We start from the raw sequence: 21,060 nt of genomic DNA, 5'->3' as shown, positions 1-21,060 counted from the left end.
TATATATGGGGGATTGGAAATGATGCAGACCATTAAATTGATTGAAGCCACAATCTATCTGCAATATTAAAGCTGATCTACCCCCCCCCAAAAAAAAAAATAATGCACGGATTAAACCTGAAATACAATGCACAAAAATCGTATCATATGAATACATTTGAGCAAACGAACAACCGATTTATGTATACAACCACGTTTGTTTCTTGCCTGACCTTAAGCATTTTACACTTAAACGTACAGTGGCCACTGGATAATGTAGTTTTCACTGAAATAGTCCACTGTAGCGTTTGGACTACAAATCAAACCAAATGTTATTTGTCACATGCCCCGAATACAACAGGTGTAGGTAGATCTTACAGTGAAATGCTTACTTACAAGCCCTACATGACCCAGGGGTCAAAATAATAATATAATTTTGAGATTACTGTACAAGTAATTATACGTAAATCAACTAACTGCATGATGGAGAACAAAAAAGAATCCCTGATAATAAAATCGTAACAAATGATCACCGATAATTTAATACGGAATCAGATCAACGTAACAGTCAAGGCTAGACAGTACTTCCACCGCCGCACCGGTGGGTGGCGGCAGCGTACTAGAATACACGTAAATAATCGTATTGAAACCCACGAGGAAAATATTCCCTTGCTGCTAGCACGTAGCTAGCTAGCTATTTGTTTTGATTTCTCGGGCTTGTGTATTTTCAAATAATAACTCAGTCATTACTGTCCAGTTTGTACAAATAACTAGCAACTTAACCGAAGGAAAGCAGCTGCATCCGCACCGTGAATCATTGATTTGTGAGCAACTAATTTATCTAAAGGCTAATGTTAGCTACAGTAGATAGCTAATCATTCCAGCTAGCTAGTCAGTTGTTATTTGTCACATCAAATGTGCTTACAACAGCGTTAGCTAGCAAAGTAGAATATTTGCAATTTACCAGGCTATCAAATCGTGTGAAAACTCTCGAGTAGGTTGCTCGTGCGTCGAGAAGCTATCGCGTTTGATAACGACTTTTCCGCATATAGCTAGATCAAGGCCAACGACCTTGCTGTGATGTAAACTTGCAGAACACCTTTGCTTGTTTGGATGTACATATATTCGTTTTAATGGGGAAAAGGAAAGACATGATCCACCCAAGGTTTCTTTTAGGTGAGTTTCTTTTTTTTCTTCTTTTTTTACTGTTGATGTTATGCTCCCATGACGCAAGCATGGCTGTTTTTCTTTTAGTCCCCACCCCCTCTCTCTGTTACTGATCCAACCTGTAATCATCTGGATACAAATGCCTGGTTGGTTGTTCGTGAATTGAAGATTTGACACCATCATATTCACTTGCCATAAGAAGCCATTGGGAAATGTCCAGAAGCCACTAGTCATTATTCAGAGTCATACATGGCATTATTATAATAATATATGCCATTTAGCAGACACTTTTATCCAAAGCCACTAACAGTCATATGCGGTAGGGCTGACCCTGCTTAGTCAATAGCCTGTTGGTCGACCGAGATTTCAAGACACCTGTCTGATTAGCGCCTGTCTCAGTGGACTAATCCATTGCGGGGGTCATGGGGATGGCACAGTCCATCACTCTAAGAGAGAATTTATGCTTGATCCGAAAATGTGGTCGGAGGCGCCATATTGATGGTGTGACACAATTGCGGGGAGGTATAAACACAAACTCACTTCCTTGACAACTTAATTCACAACAGCTCTGCGCAAGAAGTATGAATGCCCTGACTTCTGCAGACTCTGTATCACCGTAAATGCTGCACGGCCAATGCAGATGTCGGATTGACCAGGCAGCGCTTTTTAAAGCCAATTTATGCTTGATCAGAGGCTTCGTATTACATTTACATTTAAGTCATTTAGCAGACGCTCTTATCCAGAGCGACTTACAAATTGGTGGATTCACCTTATGATATCCAGTGGAACAACCACTTTACAATAGTGCATCTAAATCTTTTAAGGGGGGGGTTAGAAGGATTACTTTATCCTATCCTAGGTATTCCTTAAAGAGGTGGGGTTTCAGGTGTCTCCGGAAGGTGGTGATTGACTCCGCTGTCCTGGCGTCGTGAGGGAGCTTGTTCCACCATTGGGGTGCCAGAGTATGGAGGGTGTGACGCAATTGCGGAGGCATGCAGAGGCCAAATCAAGCTCTGTACCGCATTGCTGTGCGCATTGCTGTGCGCCTCTCAAATTTTGTGACAATGCGGAGAGCTCCGTATTGCTCCGCACTGAAATGATTGGTTCACGGTAGGTGGGGTCAGGAGGTCCTGTATAAACACAAACTCACTTCCTTGACAACTTCCTTCACAACAGCTCTGCTCCGCGAAGTATATTTATATTAAAAGTATATTTGCTCTGACTTCTACGGAGGCCGCATCGCAGTAAATGCTGTACGGCCACTGCAGATGTTGGACTGACCATGCAGAGCCTTTTAGACATATGCTACTGAAATTGTAAATGGTTATATAATGTACGAATAATGGTTCAACACTAATAAATATAATATTATTTTACAACAAATGCGCTTTTGTCCTGCGTTGAATCGCGTTTGCTCTCAGCGGTTCTGAAACGTAATGTTCAGTGCACTGTTGAATTGGCGCCTTTCCCTATATGACCTACAGTACCAGTCAAAAGTTTGGACACAACTACTCATTCCAGGTTTTTTCTTTATTTTTACTATTTTCTACATTATAGAATAATAGTGAAGACATCAAAACTATGAAATAAAATGGAATAATGTAGTAACCAAAAAAGTGTTCAACAAATCAAAATAAATGTTACATTTGAGATTCTTCAAATAGCCACCCTTTGCCTTGATGACAGCTTCGCATTCTCTCAACCAGCTTCATGAGGTAGTCAGCTGGAATGCTTTTCCAACAATCTTGAAGGAGTTCCCACATATGCTGAGCACTTGTTGAACTGCTTTTCCTTCACTCTGCGGTCCAACTCATCCCAAACCATCTCAATTGGGTTGAGGTCTCTGATATTACTTATCATTTATTTAGTGTTGTTTACACTGTTCCAAACAAGCAGAAAACAAATTTTGCAATCTAACGGCACCTGTTTGTCTCACATAATATGCACGCAGCTCTCGCTCCTATGCCCTCCCTTTTCTTGATCTTCTTCTTCTCCTATTACAATTATTGTTATGATCATCATTATAATAGGTAATGTCATTATCATTAGTAGGTTTCTTATAGTAGTAGCCTTGTGTCACCACCATCGAGCCTTTAGGCCTAAGAGCGCGTCCTGTTTAGTCTTAGTACTGTAACTTACTTAGGCTTATTTCAATATATAGGCTACTGTAGCAATCAATTAATCATTCGTTCGTTCATGTCATCATACAAGTCATTCACGCATTGAAATGCAATCAAATATTTTAGTTTTAAAATGAAATAAAAAAGGCGCTAAACAATAAATAAACCGCAATTCACGAACGCATGCAACTGTTTATTGTCTGCTGTAATAAATGCTTCATATATATTGTTTTTAGGTTGAACAGACTGGTACATTTATACTTTATTTAGTGTAATTTACATTGTTCCAAATGGTAAGAAAAAAGAATCATATTGTGATCTAAAAGCACCTGTTTGGTACCCGTGGTGTGTTACGGTGTTTGGAGTTGGCTATAACCAATTTATTGATGTGATTATGATGGGCCCTATTAGATAGGTCAGACCCTATTAGTCAAGTGCATGCAATGCATACATGTTTCACATAAAGAGAGTAGGGGTTGAGGGAATAGGGAATGATGTTCCTAAACAAATGAGGTATTTTTGGCCATTGGGCTCCCCCTTGAGTCATTTTGTGTGTTTTAGTTATTTCATCATACACTGCGCTTAAAGCATCAGACAAGCTCAGTGCATATAGTTGATTTATTCAAACACATAGGGTGTGTCTATATATGAAAAAATACATGTTTTAACATTTCGACCAGATTGGTCGAAGGAGCAGAGCACCTTTTTTATTTATTTTTTAAAGTTGTGGACAACCATGCATACATTTTTCTGATGGGTGGCCCCAGCAGAAATCAAACCCACGATCCTTGGTGTTGCAAGCGCCATGCTCTACCAACCGAGCCCATAACACCAGCGGAGGCTGCTGAGGGGAGGACGGCTCATAATAATGGCTGGAACGGAGTGAAACCATGTGTTTGATGTATTTGATACCATTCCACCTTTTCTGCTCGAGCCATTACCTCGAGCCCGTTCTCCCCAATTAAGATGCCACCAACCTATGAACAACACTTCTAAATAGGCCTGATTGTCTTTGTATCTATTTTGTCTACATCTTTATTGGTTCTGTGACTACAGGTGATGGAGACCACCTGGGGTTACACAGCCTCCATAGGAGGAAACACAAGAAGCATAAGAAGCACAAGAAGAAGCATCACCGTGACGACGGGCACAGCTCCTACTCCGAGGCCCTGGAGTCATCTTCTGGCATCCTGGTCAAGCCCCCCACTCAGCTCCGACTCAAGCCTCCCACTCAGCTCCGACTCAAGCCCCCCACGCAGCTCCGACTCAAGCCCCCCACGCAGCTCCGACTCAAGATCAAACTGGGAGGCCAAACGCTGGGGACCAAAAGGTGAGACCTCGCTGGCTTCTACTTTAAGAGTGACATAGAGACCACTGAGCTTAACAAGGGTGAGTTTCTCAGAAAACATAAAGATCATGGTTTGCCCATTGCCTACTAATGGTTTTAACATGGTCTTAGTGCTAAAGATAATCTTTATATTTTGGAGAAACTCACCCTGGCCCTGATCAGTTCCTATTGACTTCTGATACAAAATATAGGTCCAGCGTTCACGTGACCTGAAATTCTAACCCCATTCTCATTATCTCTCCTTTTTTTTAATGAACCAGTGTGCCAACATTCAGTGTGGTCCCTGGTGTAGCCCGCTCCCCGTCTCCTCTGATGATCGTGGACGATGATGACGACTCGGATGATGATGACGATGAGGAGCCTTCTGAGGGCGTCCCACTCGAGCAGTACCGGGCCTGGCTTGGTGAGTGCCAAGGTCTGTCTCTTACTCTCATCATGTCCAATCAATATAAAAGTCATTTTCTGTTTAAACTGATTGATTTACTATACACAGTGCCTTTAGAAAGTGTTCATACCCCTTGACTTATTCCACATTTTGTTGTGTTACAGCCTGAATTCAAAATGTATTAAATAAAAAAATGTCTCACCCATCTACCCAATAATGACAATGTGAAAACATGTTTTTAGAAATGTTTGCAAATTTATTGAAAATTAAATACAGAAATATCTTATTTACATAAGTATTCACACCCCTGAGTCAATACATGTTAGAAACACATTTGGCAGTGATTACAGCTGTGAGTCTTTCTGGGGAAGTGTCTAAGAGCTTTCTACACCTGTATTATTTTCTGAATTCTTCAAGCTCAAATTGGTTGTTGATCATTGCTAGACAACCATCTTCAAATCTTGCCATAGATTTTCAAGCAGATTTAAGTCAAAACTGTAACTCGACCACTCAGGAACATTCACTGTCTACTTGGTAAGCAACTCCAGTGTAGATTTGGCCTTGTGTTTTACTTTATTGTCCTTCTGAAAGGGGAATTAATCTCCCAGTGTCTGGTGGAAAGCAGACTGAACCAAGTTTTCCTCTAGGATTTAGCCTGTGCTTAGCTCCAATCCATTTCTTTTTTTTATCCTGGAAAAACTCCCCCTTTCTTAGAGTTTACAAGCATATCCATAACATGATGCAACCACCACTATGCTAGAAAATATGGAGAGTGGTACTCAGTAATTTGTTGTATTGGATTTGCCCAAAAACATAATATTTTGCATTCAGGACAAAAAGTTAATTGCTTTCCCACATTTGTTTCAGTATTACTTTTTTGCAAACAGGATGCATGTTTTGAATATTATTTTCTGTACAGGCTTCCTTCTTTTCATTCTGTCAATTAGGTTAGTATTGTGGAGTAATTACAACGTTGTTGATCCAGCCTCAGTTTTTCTATCACAGCCATTAAACTCTGTAACTGTTTTAAACTAACCATTGGCCTCACGGTGAAATCCCTGAGCGGTTTCCTTCCTTTCTGGCAACTCAGTTAGGAAGGACACCTGTATATTTGTATTGACTGGGTGTATTGATACACCATCCAAAGTATAATGAATAACTTCGCCATGCTCAAAGGGATATTCAGTGTCTGCTTAGATTGTTTTTTTTAACCGATCTACCAATGGCGTGCCCTTCTTAGCGAGGCATTGTAACACCTCCCTGGTCTTTGTGGTTGAATGTTTGAAATTCACTGCTGGACTGAGGGACCTTACAGATAATTGTATATGTGGGGTACAGAGATGAGGTAGTTGTTCAAAAATCATGTTAAACCCTGTTATTGCATACAGAGTGAGTCCATGCAACTTATTGGGATACTTTTTAAGCACATTTTTACTTCTGAACTTATTTAGGCTTGCTTTAACAAAGGAGTTGAATACTTATTGACTGAAGACATTTCAGCTTTATTTTTAATTAATTTGTAAAAATTTGGATCGCAGCCATGCCATTCTAATATCTTGACCATACACTTGTCTTTCTGTTTCTTGTCTCTAGATGAGGACAGTAACCTGGACCCGTCTCCTCTGCCAGACATGGACTCTGACTCCCTGGGAGGACTGGGGGGGCCGGTGGACGAGGAGGAGAAGTGGCTGGACGCCCTGGAGAAAGGAGAGTTGGACGACAACGGAGAGCTGAAGAAGGAGGTCGATGAGTCACTGCTCACAGCCAGACAGGTAACAGGGTCCGGACAGGCCTAGGCTAGTCTGACATGTAGAGTTCTGAGTTTTTCCTCCACCATGTGATTTAAGGTTAAGATATGACCTGAGAAATTGCTAGTGGTTAAAAACTTGGAAGGTTACAGAAATGCCCTAACCCTATAGATTTAGGTCTACATCCTACTGTACCTGACTGTGTGTTTGTGCTTCTGCCTTACAGAAAGCCCTCCTGCACAAACAACAGAACCAGCCTCTCCTGGAGCTGCCCATGGGCTACAAGGAGAAAGAGATGACCGCTGAGATGATGCAGAAGAGGGAGGAGCGCGCCCGCAAGAGGCGCCTGCAGGCTGCCAAGAAGGCAGAGGAGAACAAGAACCAGACCATCGAGAGGCTCACCAAGACCTCGAAGGCCAAGATCAAGAGCATGAGGGAACGCAAGTCCAAGCAGGCCCAGTGTCCCATGGTCCGCTACTGCGACTCGGCCCAGGGAATGGGGATTTCCTTTCCCAAGGGGGTGCTAGCCCCCACCCCTGCTCCCCCGTGCCCCCCTCCACCGGCACCGGTAGGGTGCGGAGTAAACGGGTGCAGTAATCTGAAGAGGTACTCATGCTCCAAGACGGGGATCCCTCTCTGTAGTCTGGAGTGCTACAAGAAGAATCTGGTCCTTGTTGTGGAGAGTGCCACTTGAACTTGACCTCTTTGGAAGGTTTCGGCTTGCTGGCCGTACAGACTCTAGGGCTAAATCAAAGGACAAAGTGGATATGTTTTATTTAGCAGATTATAAAAATGCTCTATATTTTTTTGGTTTGACATGTCCAGTAATTGGTCATTTCCTCTGCATTTCTGGTGGCAAACTAATGACATAATTATGTGTACTTACTAAAGAGTGTACTTACTAAAGAGATGAATGTTGTTCAAATCAATGCATCAGTCAGTCAGTCAAATTTAGCCCTGATAACACGCATCATAATAATGGAGGCTACAGCCCCATAAGCCAGTTTGTATTTCATTTCTAGATCCTCTGTTTGTGGAAGTCCACGTGATGTAGATTGTATAAGAATTTAACAAGGTAACCTTGTTTTGTGAAATTAATCAGCTGAGGTAAATCAGCATTTTCCTAAAATTACAAAGTGCTCTTTTGCATGTTGATCATGAAGGACTTTCATTTGTGTAAATATATCGTTAATGGTTTTGTATTCATTTAGGAAGCCGTAAAGCACTGTATAGCATCATGTTAACATGTTACATACACACTGTTTGATAAATTGAGAAAATTTTCCCAGGAAACCAAAACAAGTTTTTATTTTAATTAACAGACTCAAAGGTGCATTTGTATCACAAATTATTTGACTTCTATATAAAATACTGTACATCTTAAATACAATACCCCCCCACAATCAACAACATATAGGAATTTAACTCCACTTAAGGCGGTTGCCATGCCAACGTGGAGAGGCTAGCAGGCAAGAACAGTCACATTATTTGGTCAGGCACACTTAAAGGTGCTACACATAGGATTTTTGCACTGCAAATTCAGCTGTCAGCTGTTTGAAGCTGGTGGACCAAAACCCAAAGTAAAGGCTCAAGTGCAAGTCTCCGCCATGTTACGGGGAAATGGGATGAGGGGAGAGTTTTGTTTTGAATGTAGCCTAATGCTAGGTGAATTGCAAGATATTTCACAGCAATTCAGATTGTACAATGATTCCCTACACTATCCAGTGCTTGTTTTCACACAAACTGAAATTGAGCGAACAGAGTAGAATTTTTGCAACCAGGAAATGACAGAGCGATTTCCACCAGATAACACAGCCAAAGTCAGAACAGCTTTCTCACTTTGACAACAGATGCTGGTCTGGCGGGTCAAAATCAATAGGCGAATAACACAGCCAATCACAACACTGGCATTCCACAGATATATTATGGACTTTTACTGAAATTACAATGCCAAAATATAAATCCTATGTGTAGCACCTTTAAGTGAACAGCAATGTCAGAACCTCTGAACTAGAATGAGATTATATTTCTATGGTCAGAACAGCAGCAAAATGCTTTCGCTGCAGTCACATCAGCCTGTTTTCTGAGGTATTATTGAGTTTAGTGGCTTGTTCTACCTTCCACACTCATCGCACACTATTCCCTACATAGTGCACTACTTTTGAGCTGATTCAAAAGCTGTGCACTCAATACGGAGTAGGGTGCCATTTCGGACACAAAATTGTTGCATCCAGTAAACCCAGGGCTTCGTTCAGTAGGCAAGTGTAGTGGGACGTTACAGATAGAAATGCCATGAATAGAGCTGATGTGATTCCTTATAATAATATTCTACATATCAGAGGCGTGTTTTTTCTATTTAATATATTTCTATTTGAATGTTCCACAGCGTTGTGCCCTGCTGAACGCAGCCCTGCTCTTCCACTGGAGCTGGTCCAAGTCTAACAAAGAACAACCTTGGTCTTTCCTTTTATCTGCTGTCAGGTGATCAATGTCTGTCTGGAACAAGACAAGTCTTAGTTCCCACAATATCTCAGACAGACAGTAAGCAGGCGTTGAGGTCGACTATGAAACGTTGAAGACCAGGGTCGTGTTCATTTGGGTGTACTGTTGTAAAATATTTTGTGACGGGAAACAAACAAGCGGTTCTTATTGGAGTTCAGGTAGCCCCTCCCTGTTTCTATCAGTTTTCTCCCATTTGATGTCTAATGAAAAGAACCCAGGGTTGTGCACCGCTGTCTGTAGGTAGTAGTGTTATCAGAGTTCATTAAGAGACTGTTGGCAGACGGCTTGTCACAAGGCCAGGCCGAAAGATAGGCGGAAGGCCATCTCCACGGGAACCTCTGCCACGGAGTCATGAAAACACACATAGAATTCCTGAGGGACGGGTTCTAGAAGCATCCGGCTGGAACACAGAGAGACATCAGAGCTTCAAAGTGAGAAAGAGGAGGAAAATGGCAGAGTGGGTTTCTGGGGCATCCTAATAATATCTACATTCTCCTGAAGTGTGCACTTGTTCACTTCCCTTCATGGATTTTAAAGGTATTGACTGGTATATGGAAACGCCCTCTAGCCCATGCCTCCACCAATCCAATGCTTTTCATTTTCTGGGGAATAGTGAACGAGTGCACACTTCAGGGGGAAGGAGATATTATTGGGCCGCACCCAAGGTAGAGGAGCATAGGTAGGCAGGACATATAATTGCTAAGTGATTTAAAAAAATCGAACAAAAAGCCCTAGAGGTCAGGAGAGTAGGCAATACAGGACCGCCTTGATAAATGAAGATCTCTCTGCCCAGTATGTGTCTAACTGCCACTGAAACCTAGAACCCAGCTGTTACATGGTGATCTGCTACTCCAAGCCTCTCACTCAAAGTTAACTGCAGTGTTTTACTTCCCTTCTTTACCACTCAGACAGGCCACCTGTAGTCTCACTCACACACTTTCTCTCACACACTTTCTCTCACACACACACACACACACACACACACACACACACACCTCTCAAACCCAGGAGCACATCCAAAATCAACAGCCTGAGACAGAACCAAAGTGCATCAGTCATTTCTACAAGGACAGACCACCATCCCTACACTACAAACCCTACATTCATTACAGACATCACTCATAATGCTGCTAACACACACAAAGCCATAATTCATAACACTTACCCTGTATAGCAACAGAGGCTAAATAAATATCATAATAGGAGACTCAATCATATACAGTGGCGTTGGGTGGGCTGTCACACTATGTAAGCACAGACACAGTTGGCTTTGTCTTAATTGGCACCCTATTCCCCATATAGTACACTGAGCCACTCTGGTCAAATCTAGTCTACAGCATATGGAGAATAGTGTACGTGAGAAGACAAAGTGTTTCCTCATATAGTATATTGGCTAGGTCTCTAAATTGTGCACTACATAGGGAATAGGGTGCCATTTAAGATCTGACCACAAACACTTTGTTCTCTCACGTACACTACTCACCATATATTGTACACTACATATGAGCGGAGCGTCCTAGTGTGCACTATAGAGAATAGGATGCCATTTGAGATGGCAGTATTGACTCCTCACACATTTTAAATAGTGCACTACATAGGGAACAGGCTACCATTTAGTATTTTGTACTGTCATATACCCTATCACCCAGTAGGTCATGGTGGGAGCAGGCTTCCTCTGGTCGGTCCAGTTCTCAGGTTTACACTGGAACAGAACCCCGTGTTCCTTCACTGGGCCCAGCCCATGGGTCCTCTGGGGTCTGTCTGTACCCCGCCTACCCTGCTAACAGAGATAAACACACATTTATATAGAGAGAGAAGTCTATGATTTTATACATAAACACTACCTTTGTTATTACAACTCTAGTCTCGCATTGCCATACATCCCAAAAATCATCGTTGTCATACGAATTTTGTATTGCAAAAACGGTTTGAATTGTTTGCTGGCTCCCAACTGCAATATATATATACATTTTTTGTAAAATATATTTATTGGCATTTATTTTTTTACAATTGAACAATCATCAAAATATGACACAGATAATGCCCCGTTATTCCTCAACTGCTAGATTTTAATATGATGTTATATTTCAAGAACCCTCCCCCACACGCCCATAGAAGGGGTGCTGTGTGTTCTGTGCGTCACTGTTTCCCGTCTGGGTAGTTTTTCCCTATGCTAGTTTCAAGTGCTATTTTTTAAGTTATCAAGTGTGGCCGACAGTCTGCGATTTATATATATTGAAAGTGAGAGTGGATTACGTTGGTAAAGTCAAACGTCCTAGCACGTTCTAAACTGGGATCGAACCAGGGTCTGTAGTGACGCCTCTAGCACTGAGATGCAGTGCCTTAGACCGCAGCGTGCTACCACCGAAAATATCGTAAAGATTGTCCATTATTTTGTAAGGACCAAAAAAACAGATGCAACGAGAGAACCTATTCGAGTAAGTAAATATATTTTTTAAATGTTAAAAACAATGTATTATTAGCTAGCTAGCTGGCTACAGTAGGCCACTTTGCAGGCTAACTCGACTGAGCTGCTATCTAGCTAACTTTGCACACTAGCTAAGTTTATTAAATGTCATCAGCTAGCTAACTTCCTATTAGATCGCTATCTTGATGTAATCATTGTAAATTAAAAACCGTCTCCAAATGCATTTGTAGATAACATGGGAGAGGGTGAAATTGCAGCTCCAGCTGTCAGTAAAGGCTACTGGATAGGGCAGGTAATTTTGTGGGAGGACATTATGAAAATATTCTCCTGTTCCAGTCCCTAGAGAGGACAACTTTGAGGAGAGAGAGATAATAGCAACATAATATTCAGTGCTGTCTAATTTGAGTATTCTAAAGCCTGTTTCTTTGTGATATTTCTCTCCACAGATATGGAAAGCTGTGAAAGCATGTTTGCAGATGAATAGAGGTCCCAATGAATATCCCAAGAGACTAAGGGTATATCCTGTATGTTAGCAACTGTTGTTTACAAAAATAGAGTTAAAAATCACACACAATCTATAAACCTATTAGAATTGGAGCAGGCCAATCATGCTGGGTGTGCAGGGTTCTGTTTCAGCCCAGCAATAACACACCTGATTCAACATATCAAATCTAATGAGTTGATAATCAAGTGTGCTATTGCTGGGTTCGAATAGAAGTCTGCTCACCCAGTATATCAGGGATCAGTGGAGCAAGGTTGGCCACCGCTGGTATAGGGGATGAGCTTTACATGTAACATTGTATTTAAAAATGTCTTAATATATATTTTTAGCTTAAGGCACCTGGTATTCCCAGGCGGTCTCCCATCCCAGTACTAACCAGGCCCTGAACAGGTGTGTTCCGCTACTTCTTATCACACTGCTCGCTTAACCCGCAGCGATCTAATAGGAAGTAAGCTAGTTGATGACATTGAATTAACAGTGTGAAAAGTTAACTAGATAGCAGCTCAGTTGAGTTAGCCTACAGCCACAACAATGTGTCGGAGGAAACACCGTTCGACTGACGTCTGGTGTCAGCTTACAGGCGCCCAGCCCAGTCACAAGGAGTCGCTAGAGCTCGATGTGCTAAGAAAAGCCCCACCAGCAAAACCCTCCCCTGCCCCGGACTGCGCTGGGCCATCCTATGGGGCTCCTGGTCACAGCCGGGATCGAACCCCAGGCTGTAGTGGCACCTCAGCACTGCGGTCATTCATTAATTTTAGCAATGTTACATGCAAAATGATTGCAGTTGTTCCCATAGATAGACAGCACATGGTAGCTCTATGTATCACTGACCCTGGATAAGCTAGCGACTGGGCTAACACAGCTAATCTTTTAGGTCAATAATATGCTGTTTTTATAAAAAATGTGTAGGCTTTATAATCGTGAGAGAAATGTAACTAGCTAGTTAGTTATACCTAGGCAGCTTACAAGGTTAGCTGACTTTTATCAAAACGAACCGCATTGTGGCTAGCTATTTTATTGTCCCTCATGCTTTCCAGCCAAATACATCAACATTTAAAATATTGATATGGCCAGCATTGTATGCCATTTCTCCCCTCTTGCTGCAGCTTTAGCTCATCTCAAAATAACAGAGAAATGTTGTCCCTATGTCACTAATTTGATTGGTTTGACGTGTTGCGAGGCATCACTGATTTACAACGGGTTCCGACCCCTCTCTAGGTGATTTCTGCCATGGAACTTCCCCAGGCTTCCCATTTTAGGGAAGCCTAGTTCGTGACGAGGCTATTACAACTCAGACACTTTGTTACAAATGAGAATGTGTTGTGTGTGTGTGCGTGCGTGCGTGTGTGTGAGAGAGAGAAAGAGTGTGTGTGTGAGAGAATGCGCCCGAGTGTGTCTGGGTATGTGCATGTACACACCCGTGTGTGTGTTTTGTATCTCACCCTGGACGGTAGACTCTGCTGGAAGGTGGCCCGTATGGAGAGGCAGCAGTGGTGGAAGTTACGTATGAGCTGAGGGTGGATGGAGCCACTGAGCTGGGCCAGCTCCCTGTGTGTAGGAGCTATGAAGATACCCTGTACTGTCTCCATCAGCACATAGTGGAACAGAGTGTTCTCTGCCCCAGATGTCAACCTGGGAACACAGCACAGAGAGAGAGTGGAATGGTATAGAATAGTAGAGAATGGATGGAATAGAAACGAATGGAATAGAATGGATGGAATAGAAAATAATGGAATGGAATAGAATGATAGAGAATGGAATAGAATGTGGAATGTAATAGAAAATAATGGAATGTAATAGAATGAGATGGAATGGGGCGTTAGACCATTATTACAACAAGGATAAACTAACTTCTAACATTGCTGGCCTGTTTCACTCACTTAATGGTGTGGTACATCTCCTCTGTCTCTCTCTCTGTCAGACTCTTCTTCAGGGTGCCCAGGTAGAATGGGTTAGGGTGCTTCATCTTGGGAATCTAGGGGGACAAATAGACCACAAAAGATCCATTGGTAAATGACAAAAGCCATAGATTCCCACGCATACTGTGCTCACTGAAAACTCTCCTTTCTCCTAGTTGTGTATGCATGTCTACTAAATGTAATGTATCAAAGTCAATACAGCTGATGGAACCTTAGCAAGGGGGAAGGTTATGATGATACCTTGAAAATACTTCCACTGGCTCCACTCCCATCAGATCCACCAGAACCCAGCGAGTCTCTCCGCCCGTCCAGCTTCCGGGCTGAGTCCGGGGTGGAGTGTGGACTGAGCCCTGTCTGCCCTCCTACACCCCCCTCCGGCTGTCCCTCGCTCCCACTGTCCGACTGACTCCTCTGGGGGCTAGGTCTCCGGGCACCCCCTCCGAAGAGGCTCCTGCCCACTCCCTTCCCCCCTCCCTGGGCAGAAGACGGTGGTTTCACAGCCCCAGCCAGCTTACTGAGGACAGGGGACGATGCAGCCATGGTGTCCAACCTGAGGACCACAATTGAAGTAAGTATTCTGACCTTTTTGTCTCATCCTGGAGGATTTTATACCAATGTCGGATCTTAATTTGATCACCCTTTTGCAGGATAACTTCCCTGCAATGCAGGAAATGTAAAACTTGTACTGTACAGTGCATTTGGAAAGTATTCGGACCCATTCAGTTTTTAAAATTGATGAAATAGTTTTTTTCCTAAACACAATACTCGATGAGAAATAAAAAAAAAAGGTTTTTAGATTTTATTAGCAAAAAAACCCCAACTGAAATATCACATTTACATAAATATTCAGACCCTTTACTCAGTACTTTGTTGAAGCACCTATGGCAGCGATTACAGCCTCGGGTCTTCTTGGGTATGATGCTACAAGCTTGGCACACCTGTATTTGGGGAGTTTCTCCCATTCCTCTCTGCAGATCCTCTCAAGCTCTGTAAGGTTGGATGGGAAGCATTGCTGCACAGCTATTTTGAGGTCTCTCCAGAGATGTTCGATCGGGTTCAAGTCCAGGCTCTGGCTGGGCCACTCAAGGACATTCAGCTTTGTCCCGAAGCCACTCCTGCGTTGGCTTGGCTGTGTGCTTAGGGTCGTTGTCCTGTTGGAAGGTGAACCTCCGCCCCAGTCTGAGGTCCTGAGCGCTCTGGAGCAGGGTTTCATCAAGGATCTCTCTGTAATTTGCTCCATTCATCTTTCCCTCAATCCTGACTAGTCCCCCAGTCCCTGCTGCTAAAAAACATCCCCACAGCATGATGCTGCTGCCACCACAATGTTTCACCATAGGGATGGTATTGGCCAAGTGATGAGCGGTACCTGTTTTCCTCCAGACGTGACACTTGGAATTTAGGCCAAAGAGTTCAATATTGGTTTCATCAGACCAGAGAATCTTTTTTCTCATGGTCAGAGTCCTTTAGGTGCCTTCTGGCAAACTCCGAGCAGGCTGTCATGTACCTTTTACTGCAGAGTGGCTACTGTCTGGCCACTCTACCATTAAGGCCTGATTGGTGGAGTACTGCAGAGACGGTTGTCCTTCTAGAAGGTTCTCCCATCTCCTCAGAGGAACTCTGGAGCTCTGTCATAGTGACCATCGGGTTCTTGGTCACCTCCCTGACCAAGGCCATTCTCCCCCGATTGCTCAGTTTCTTAGTGGTTCCAAACTTCTTCCATTTAAGAATGATGGAGGCCACTGTGTTTTTTGGTACCCTTCCCCAGATCTGTGCCTCGACAGAATCCTGTCTTGGAGCTCTACGGAAAATTCCTTCAAACTCATGGCTTGGTTTTGCTCTGACATGCACTGTCAACTGTGGGTTTACCACAGGTGGATTCCAATCAAGTTGTAGAAACATCTCATGGATGATCAATGGAAACAGGATGCACCTGAGCTCAACTTTGAGTCTCATAGCAAAGGGTCTGAATAGCTATGTAAATAAGGTATTTATGTTTTTTATGTTTAATACATTTGCAAAAATGTCTAAAAACAAGTTTTCACTTTGTCATTATGGGGTATTGTGTGTAGATTGTGTGTAGATTGATGAGGGAAAAAAAGTATTTAATCAATTTTAGAATAAGGCTCTAATGTAACTAAGTGGAAAAAGTGAAGGGGTGTGAATACTTTCCGAAAGTACTGTATTTGAGGTTTCTGAAGTTTGTAATTTCCATGTTGAAATTTCAGACTTGATTTTCCCTTACAAAAAAGGTATCAACCCCTACAAAAATAGCCATTAATTATAATTCACATAATTCACATTTCCTGTTGCTGCAAACTTATTTTCCAAGTGTAGCAAACTGGCTCAAATTAAGATCCTAAATGTGTATGTGTTTTACTACTAAACTAAGTTTAATTTGTTGTAAAGTATTTAATTTGACAACAAATTAAACTCAACAAACTAAACTTAACTACTAAACTAAAACTAACCTATCCCGGGCAGAGGAGGGGAGGAACCAGTCAGCACAAGAGAGGCAGGGTGCGGGCGGGGCGGCCAGGCGTTCCTCCATCCCTACGTCCAGCCCCTCCAGCTGCAGGAGGGTGGCCTTGACCTGGTCCACGTACACACAATCTGGTCCCGGGGCCCCCAGGGCAGGGGACGCACAGCCCCCCGCCTCCAGGAGGACGCACTGCATGAAGTGCCTCTGGGGGAGAAGGAGAGAGAATGTGTGGGTTCACAGAAATGTCTGGGAGGAAAAGGGTCAACTCACTCACAGATGGAAAAGGTTGATAATGGCAGCCATCTTGGTCAGGGATCAAGTCTAACTGGATTAAGATGCATTTCTTCTTTTTAGTAATGCAGAAGAAAATAATGTGTTTCTAGAATGAAAGCTTTCCAGACCAAGATGCCTGTCCTTTTAGTGCTGTTGCCGGGATACCAATGTCCATCCGTAGTGTTCTATTTAATACTACGATCTTACCAGTCCCACTATGAGCAGGAAGTAGCGTCCCTGTGGCTGGCAGTAGCCTGGCCTGGTACAGTGGTTGTTATTGGTCTGTGTCTGTGGGTTCTGGGTGCGATGTCGTGGGAACACCTCTCTCCAGATGACCAGCTGGCCCACGCGCTGCTCTGCTGCCAGGGGGAGGAGACAGTAGTGCTGGCAGTACAGGCAAACATCCAGCAGGTCCTCCTTGGGGAGGTGGTTGGCTATCAGGTAGCCCTGTAGAGAGACAGAGAACACACACACACACACACACACACACACACACACACACACACACGTCGACAAACAGAGAACACACACACAGGAACGAAAGAACGCACGCACGCAGGCGCACACACACATAACACAATAAATATAAAATAGTGTTCATATTTTTAGTAACACAGGTTGCCTCATCTTATTAAAGAGCCACACCTTCTCTACACTTAAGGTGATGGGGATGGAGACTGAAGTCTACTGAACGAACTACTTCTACAAAACATTCATATGTCAGCATTAGTTGTTAGGCTGATGGTGTGACATCCAGGGAATGAAGAAGTACAGTGTATTATCCTGGGTGATGATATCCTATCTATATAATCACATTTAACTGGCTCTTTATTCCTATCCATCCAAGGGTGTCTGTGAGGTATTGGGCTTCACCGTGGGCCCAGGTGTCAAGTGTGTGTGGAAAGGACAGCGCTCCAGCAGACAGGTGTCAGGTGTGTGTGTGTGTGTGTGTGTGTGCCACCCACCTTGTAGAACAGACAGGAACCCAGCGTCACGTAGAGACGCCTCATGCCATAGAAGTCCTCAGACTGAGAGAGAGAGGACTATCTTCATTATCAGTTCCAGAAGGTCACACATTAATGATTAAGTAGCCTGCTGCTCTCTCGCTCTTTCACTGACTCATTAAATATCCACAGGCAGGTCCAGAAATAGACTCACCTTCTCCTCTCACTACTAGGCTCTACAGAGGGAAGGAGACAGCTGGTGGCTCTGTTTAATGGGGATGGGGACTGGACCTTCTGTGCGTCTGAAATGGCACCCTACTCCCTATAAAGTGCACTGATTTGACCAGAGTCCTATGTAACGATTTGACTTACCATTTCTCCAAAATCTGATGATTCAAAGTCTGAGAGAACAGTGTCAACCTCCATCTGTGAATAGACAGATGATCAGAGACGATCAGTAAGAATTCTAACATACAATTGTAATTCTATATCACAGACTTAGTTACTTATTTCTGCATTAACAATGGCTGCAGAGTCAACCATGGTCTGGAGCATCTTGAAATGGAACAGAGTCTGAGCAGTAAACTGGTTGGCAGGATCACTTGTCATTTTTACCGCCAGACAGCAGAGGGCAGCAAAGACGAGACATAAATCAATAAAGACATCCAAGATCATGGAGGGGCAACTCCAGTCCTCAGGGCCTGATTGGTGTCACACCTTTGCCCCAGTCCCAGCTAACACACCTGACTCCAATAATCAACTAATCATGATCTTCAGTTTAGAATGCAATTAGTTTAAATCAGCTGTGTTTTGCTAGGGATGGGGGGAAAGAGTGACACCACTCCAGCCCCAGAGGACTGGAGTTGCCCATGTCTGTTCAAGATTGAAAAAAGCACATTCATATTATATAGCAAGAGAAAATTCCTAAACTTATCACTGACTTGAGAGTCTAAAACATTTTTCATAGGACAAGAAAGGTAGTTAAAGCATGAGAAAGCACAAACACCAAATGGTGAAGACACAAATGAACAGGAGTTCCTAAACGTGCTTCATCACATCCATGGCCCGAAGCTGTGGCCCATGCAGACCTTTATCTCAGGAGGCAGGGTGAGCCACCGGACCGCCGGCAGTCCGTCCAGGAAGAGAGTCTCCGAGACGTCAGGGGGCGTGGCCACGGAGCTGTCACTCAACCTAGAGGGGTGGATCAGCTGCTGGAAGAACAGGCAGAAGAAATGGTCCAGTCTGGGGGCGTGGTCCACCTGGCAGAACGCACTGAGGAGGAGAGGAAGAAGGGATGGAGGGAGAGATGGAGGAAGGGAAGAGGTGGAGGGAAATAAGCCTATTTAGGTTTGATGTAAAATAATATAAATATAAAGACTGGAACCGCTTGAACCAGGAAATCAAACCAGCGTCCGAAATGGCACCCTATTGCTAACATAGTGCACTACTTTTGGTCAAATTTAGGATGCATCCCTAGTTCATGACCAGGACTGGAGACCGTCAACAGACCTGCCCAGAGAGCCATACATCACGTTGAGAGTCCTGACCACACCTCCCACTACCGTCTGCAGAGAGATCAGAGGAACCCTGAAGGAAACAAGAGAACATAACACACAGTCAACGAGGAGGAGGACATCAAACATTATTAGGGCACATGGTCAAGAAAAGCTATAACATTTAGCTGACATGTGATTGAGTGAGACAGTGTATTGAATATGGAAGTATGTATTTGATGCTATGATTGACATTGGATGACTTTGATGTGTTGGTACCACAGGAGGTTGGTGGCACCTTAATTGGGGAGAACGGGCTCTTGGTAATGGCTGGAGCTGAATAAGTGTAATGGTATCAAATACATCAAACACATGCTTTCCATGTGTTTGATGCCATTCCATTCACTCCATTCCAGACATTATTATGAGCCGTCCTCCCCTCTGCAGCCTCCACTGGTCGGTACCTCTCAGCAGGCAGGCCGATCACCAGCAGGTTGTTGCTCTCCTTCCAGTAGCCCACATGGACCAGCTGTTTACTGAGCAGGAGAGACGAGCTGATGAGAGGGGGATGGAGGGGAGGAGAAAGAAGAAGAGAAGACGGGTAGAGTGCAGACAAAAAAAGAGGGGGAATAAGACAGAAGAGGAGAGGAGGGGGAGAAGGCAGAAGGTTAGAGCACAGAAAAAAAAGAGGGGGAGAGGAGGAGAGGAAAGCAGGAGGAAGAACCGGTGCAGGAGAAAAGATAGAGAAGAAATATAACGATGGCAGGAATTTCCATTTTTAGTAGTTTGTATATTTAATTGGGGCTTTGTATATTCACTACCGCCGCGGCAGTCTTACCTGACTAACCTAACCCTCTATTTGCTGTTCCCAATAAACTTCTTCAGTACTTCTGGAGGCCACGGCAAACAGGAAGTGAACATTTTCTTATTTCCTTGGAAATCTTACTGAGCTCCCACAATATGTATATGATTGTACAGACTTTGTTTACCTGACTATCTGTCCCCCGGTGACATTCTCCAGCATGTCACACAGAGTGAGGAAGATCCCTCTGACTCCCTTTAGCTGGCTGGACGCCTCAGAAACAGGGTACTGGTACAGGATCTCTTGCTGAGAAGGAACACAGACAGACAGACAGTCTGTTAGAGAAGACAGAGCACAGGGCAGGTTCCCTGTATTGTCTGTGATATTAGTATTCTCCACAACATGCTGTCTACTATGAAGGGTGTGGAGCCGACCACTTCAGGAGAGGGCCGGGAGGAGTTTGGGCCGACCACTTTGGACAGGGGCTGAGGGGAGGGGGAGAATGAGGAGTAGGGCCTCATAGCCCTGGAAACAAGGACAAAAGCTGGGAGAATGCTTAAAATGTCAGACATTCACCTCCGGGTCAACAACACCAACACTCGTACCACAGACAAAGTTATATTCAGGCAAATTAGCTGGCTAACTCCTTGATCCTGCTTTGTAGTATACACCTCAGGCACTGAAACTAATGATTGGTTCCTAGTAATAAACATTTCTGTCCAGCACAGTCTTCAAGATGCATCTTAATGTTCTGACCTAACAATCAGCATCCACCATAGCGCTTTCACCTGTCAAGTCTGTCAAGTCCTCCTTTTTCCATGAAAATAAATATAGAAACACTCACACTGTGTGTGTACCCACAGAAACACAGATTTCAAAATGCACACACACAGGCTACACACAACAACTCCTGTCATTTCTCCTACTCTACAATCGGCGGACTAGCTGATGTGTTTTCGAATTCCAAGTTC

General features: G+C 43.6%; 2 protein-coding genes and 1 long non-coding RNA gene across 8 annotated transcripts in view; 1 reads left to right on the top strand and 2 right to left on the bottom strand.

Moving 5' to 3' along the window:
- Positions 1-604: 604 nt before the first annotated feature.
- Positions 605-8,040, top strand: ino80b (INO80 complex subunit B). Of its 2 annotated transcripts, none has more exons than XM_014156241.2 (5): positions 605-1,155; positions 4,323-4,596; positions 4,875-5,029; positions 6,593-6,771; positions 6,974-8,040. In XM_014156241.2, the coding sequence occupies exons 1-5, from the start codon at positions 1,113-1,115 to the stop codon at positions 7,439-7,441; spliced, it is 1,119 nt and encodes a 372-aa protein (XP_014011716.1). In that variant the 5' UTR covers positions 605-1,112; the 3' UTR covers positions 7,442-8,040. The 2 variants fall into 2 exon arrangements, with proteins under 2 accessions (XP_014011716.1, NP_001133800.1); NM_001140328.1 differs by having other exon boundaries at positions 659-1,155; positions 4,875-5,017; positions 6,974-8,031.
- On the bottom strand, positions 5,939-7,011 carry LOC123728749 (uncharacterized). The gene is made up of 2 exons (XR_006760500.1): positions 6,943-7,011; positions 5,939-6,859 (listed from the first exon to the last, which is right to left on the bottom strand). It is a non-coding gene; the product is annotated as an uncharacterized lncRNA (long non-coding RNA).
- A 1,177-nt stretch (positions 8,041-9,217) lies between the features above and the next one.
- LOC106577868 (protein inturned) overlaps positions 9,218-21,060 on the bottom strand; it is a 50,334-nt gene continuing 38,491 nt past the window's right edge. For 2 of the 5 annotated variants that reach the window (XM_014156288.2, XM_014156285.2), the window contains exons 5-17: positions 20,277-20,395; positions 19,752-19,841; positions 19,304-19,381; positions 18,883-19,066; positions 18,167-18,220; positions 17,816-17,878; positions 17,058-17,297; positions 16,567-16,781; positions 14,339-14,648; positions 14,060-14,154; positions 13,622-13,811; positions 10,887-11,029; positions 9,218-9,649 (exon numbers count right to left, since the gene is read on the bottom strand). In XM_014156288.2, coding sequence (XP_014011763.2) covers positions 9,538-9,649; positions 10,887-11,029; positions 13,622-13,811; positions 14,060-14,154; positions 14,339-14,648; positions 16,567-16,781; positions 17,058-17,297; positions 17,816-17,878; positions 18,167-18,220; positions 18,883-19,066; positions 19,304-19,381; positions 19,752-19,841; positions 20,277-20,395 — 1,893 coding nt within the window. In that variant the 3' untranslated portion in view covers positions 9,218-9,537. The remainder of the gene's footprint in view (positions 9,650-10,886; positions 11,030-13,621; positions 13,812-14,059; positions 14,155-14,338; positions 14,649-16,566; positions 16,782-17,057; positions 17,298-17,815; positions 17,879-18,166; positions 18,221-18,882; positions 19,067-19,303; positions 19,382-19,751; positions 19,842-20,276; positions 20,396-21,060) is intronic. The other 3 variants (XM_014156289.2, XM_014156286.2, XM_014156287.2) reach the window with 2 other exon arrangements.

Source organism: Salmo salar, chromosome ssa18 (assembly GCF_905237065.1).
Source record: "Salmo salar chromosome ssa18, Ssal_v3.1, whole genome shotgun sequence".
NCBI classification, from domain to species: Eukaryota; Metazoa; Chordata; class Actinopteri; order Salmoniformes; family Salmonidae; genus Salmo; species Salmo salar.
This window is presented reverse-complemented; position numbering and strand designations above follow the sequence as displayed.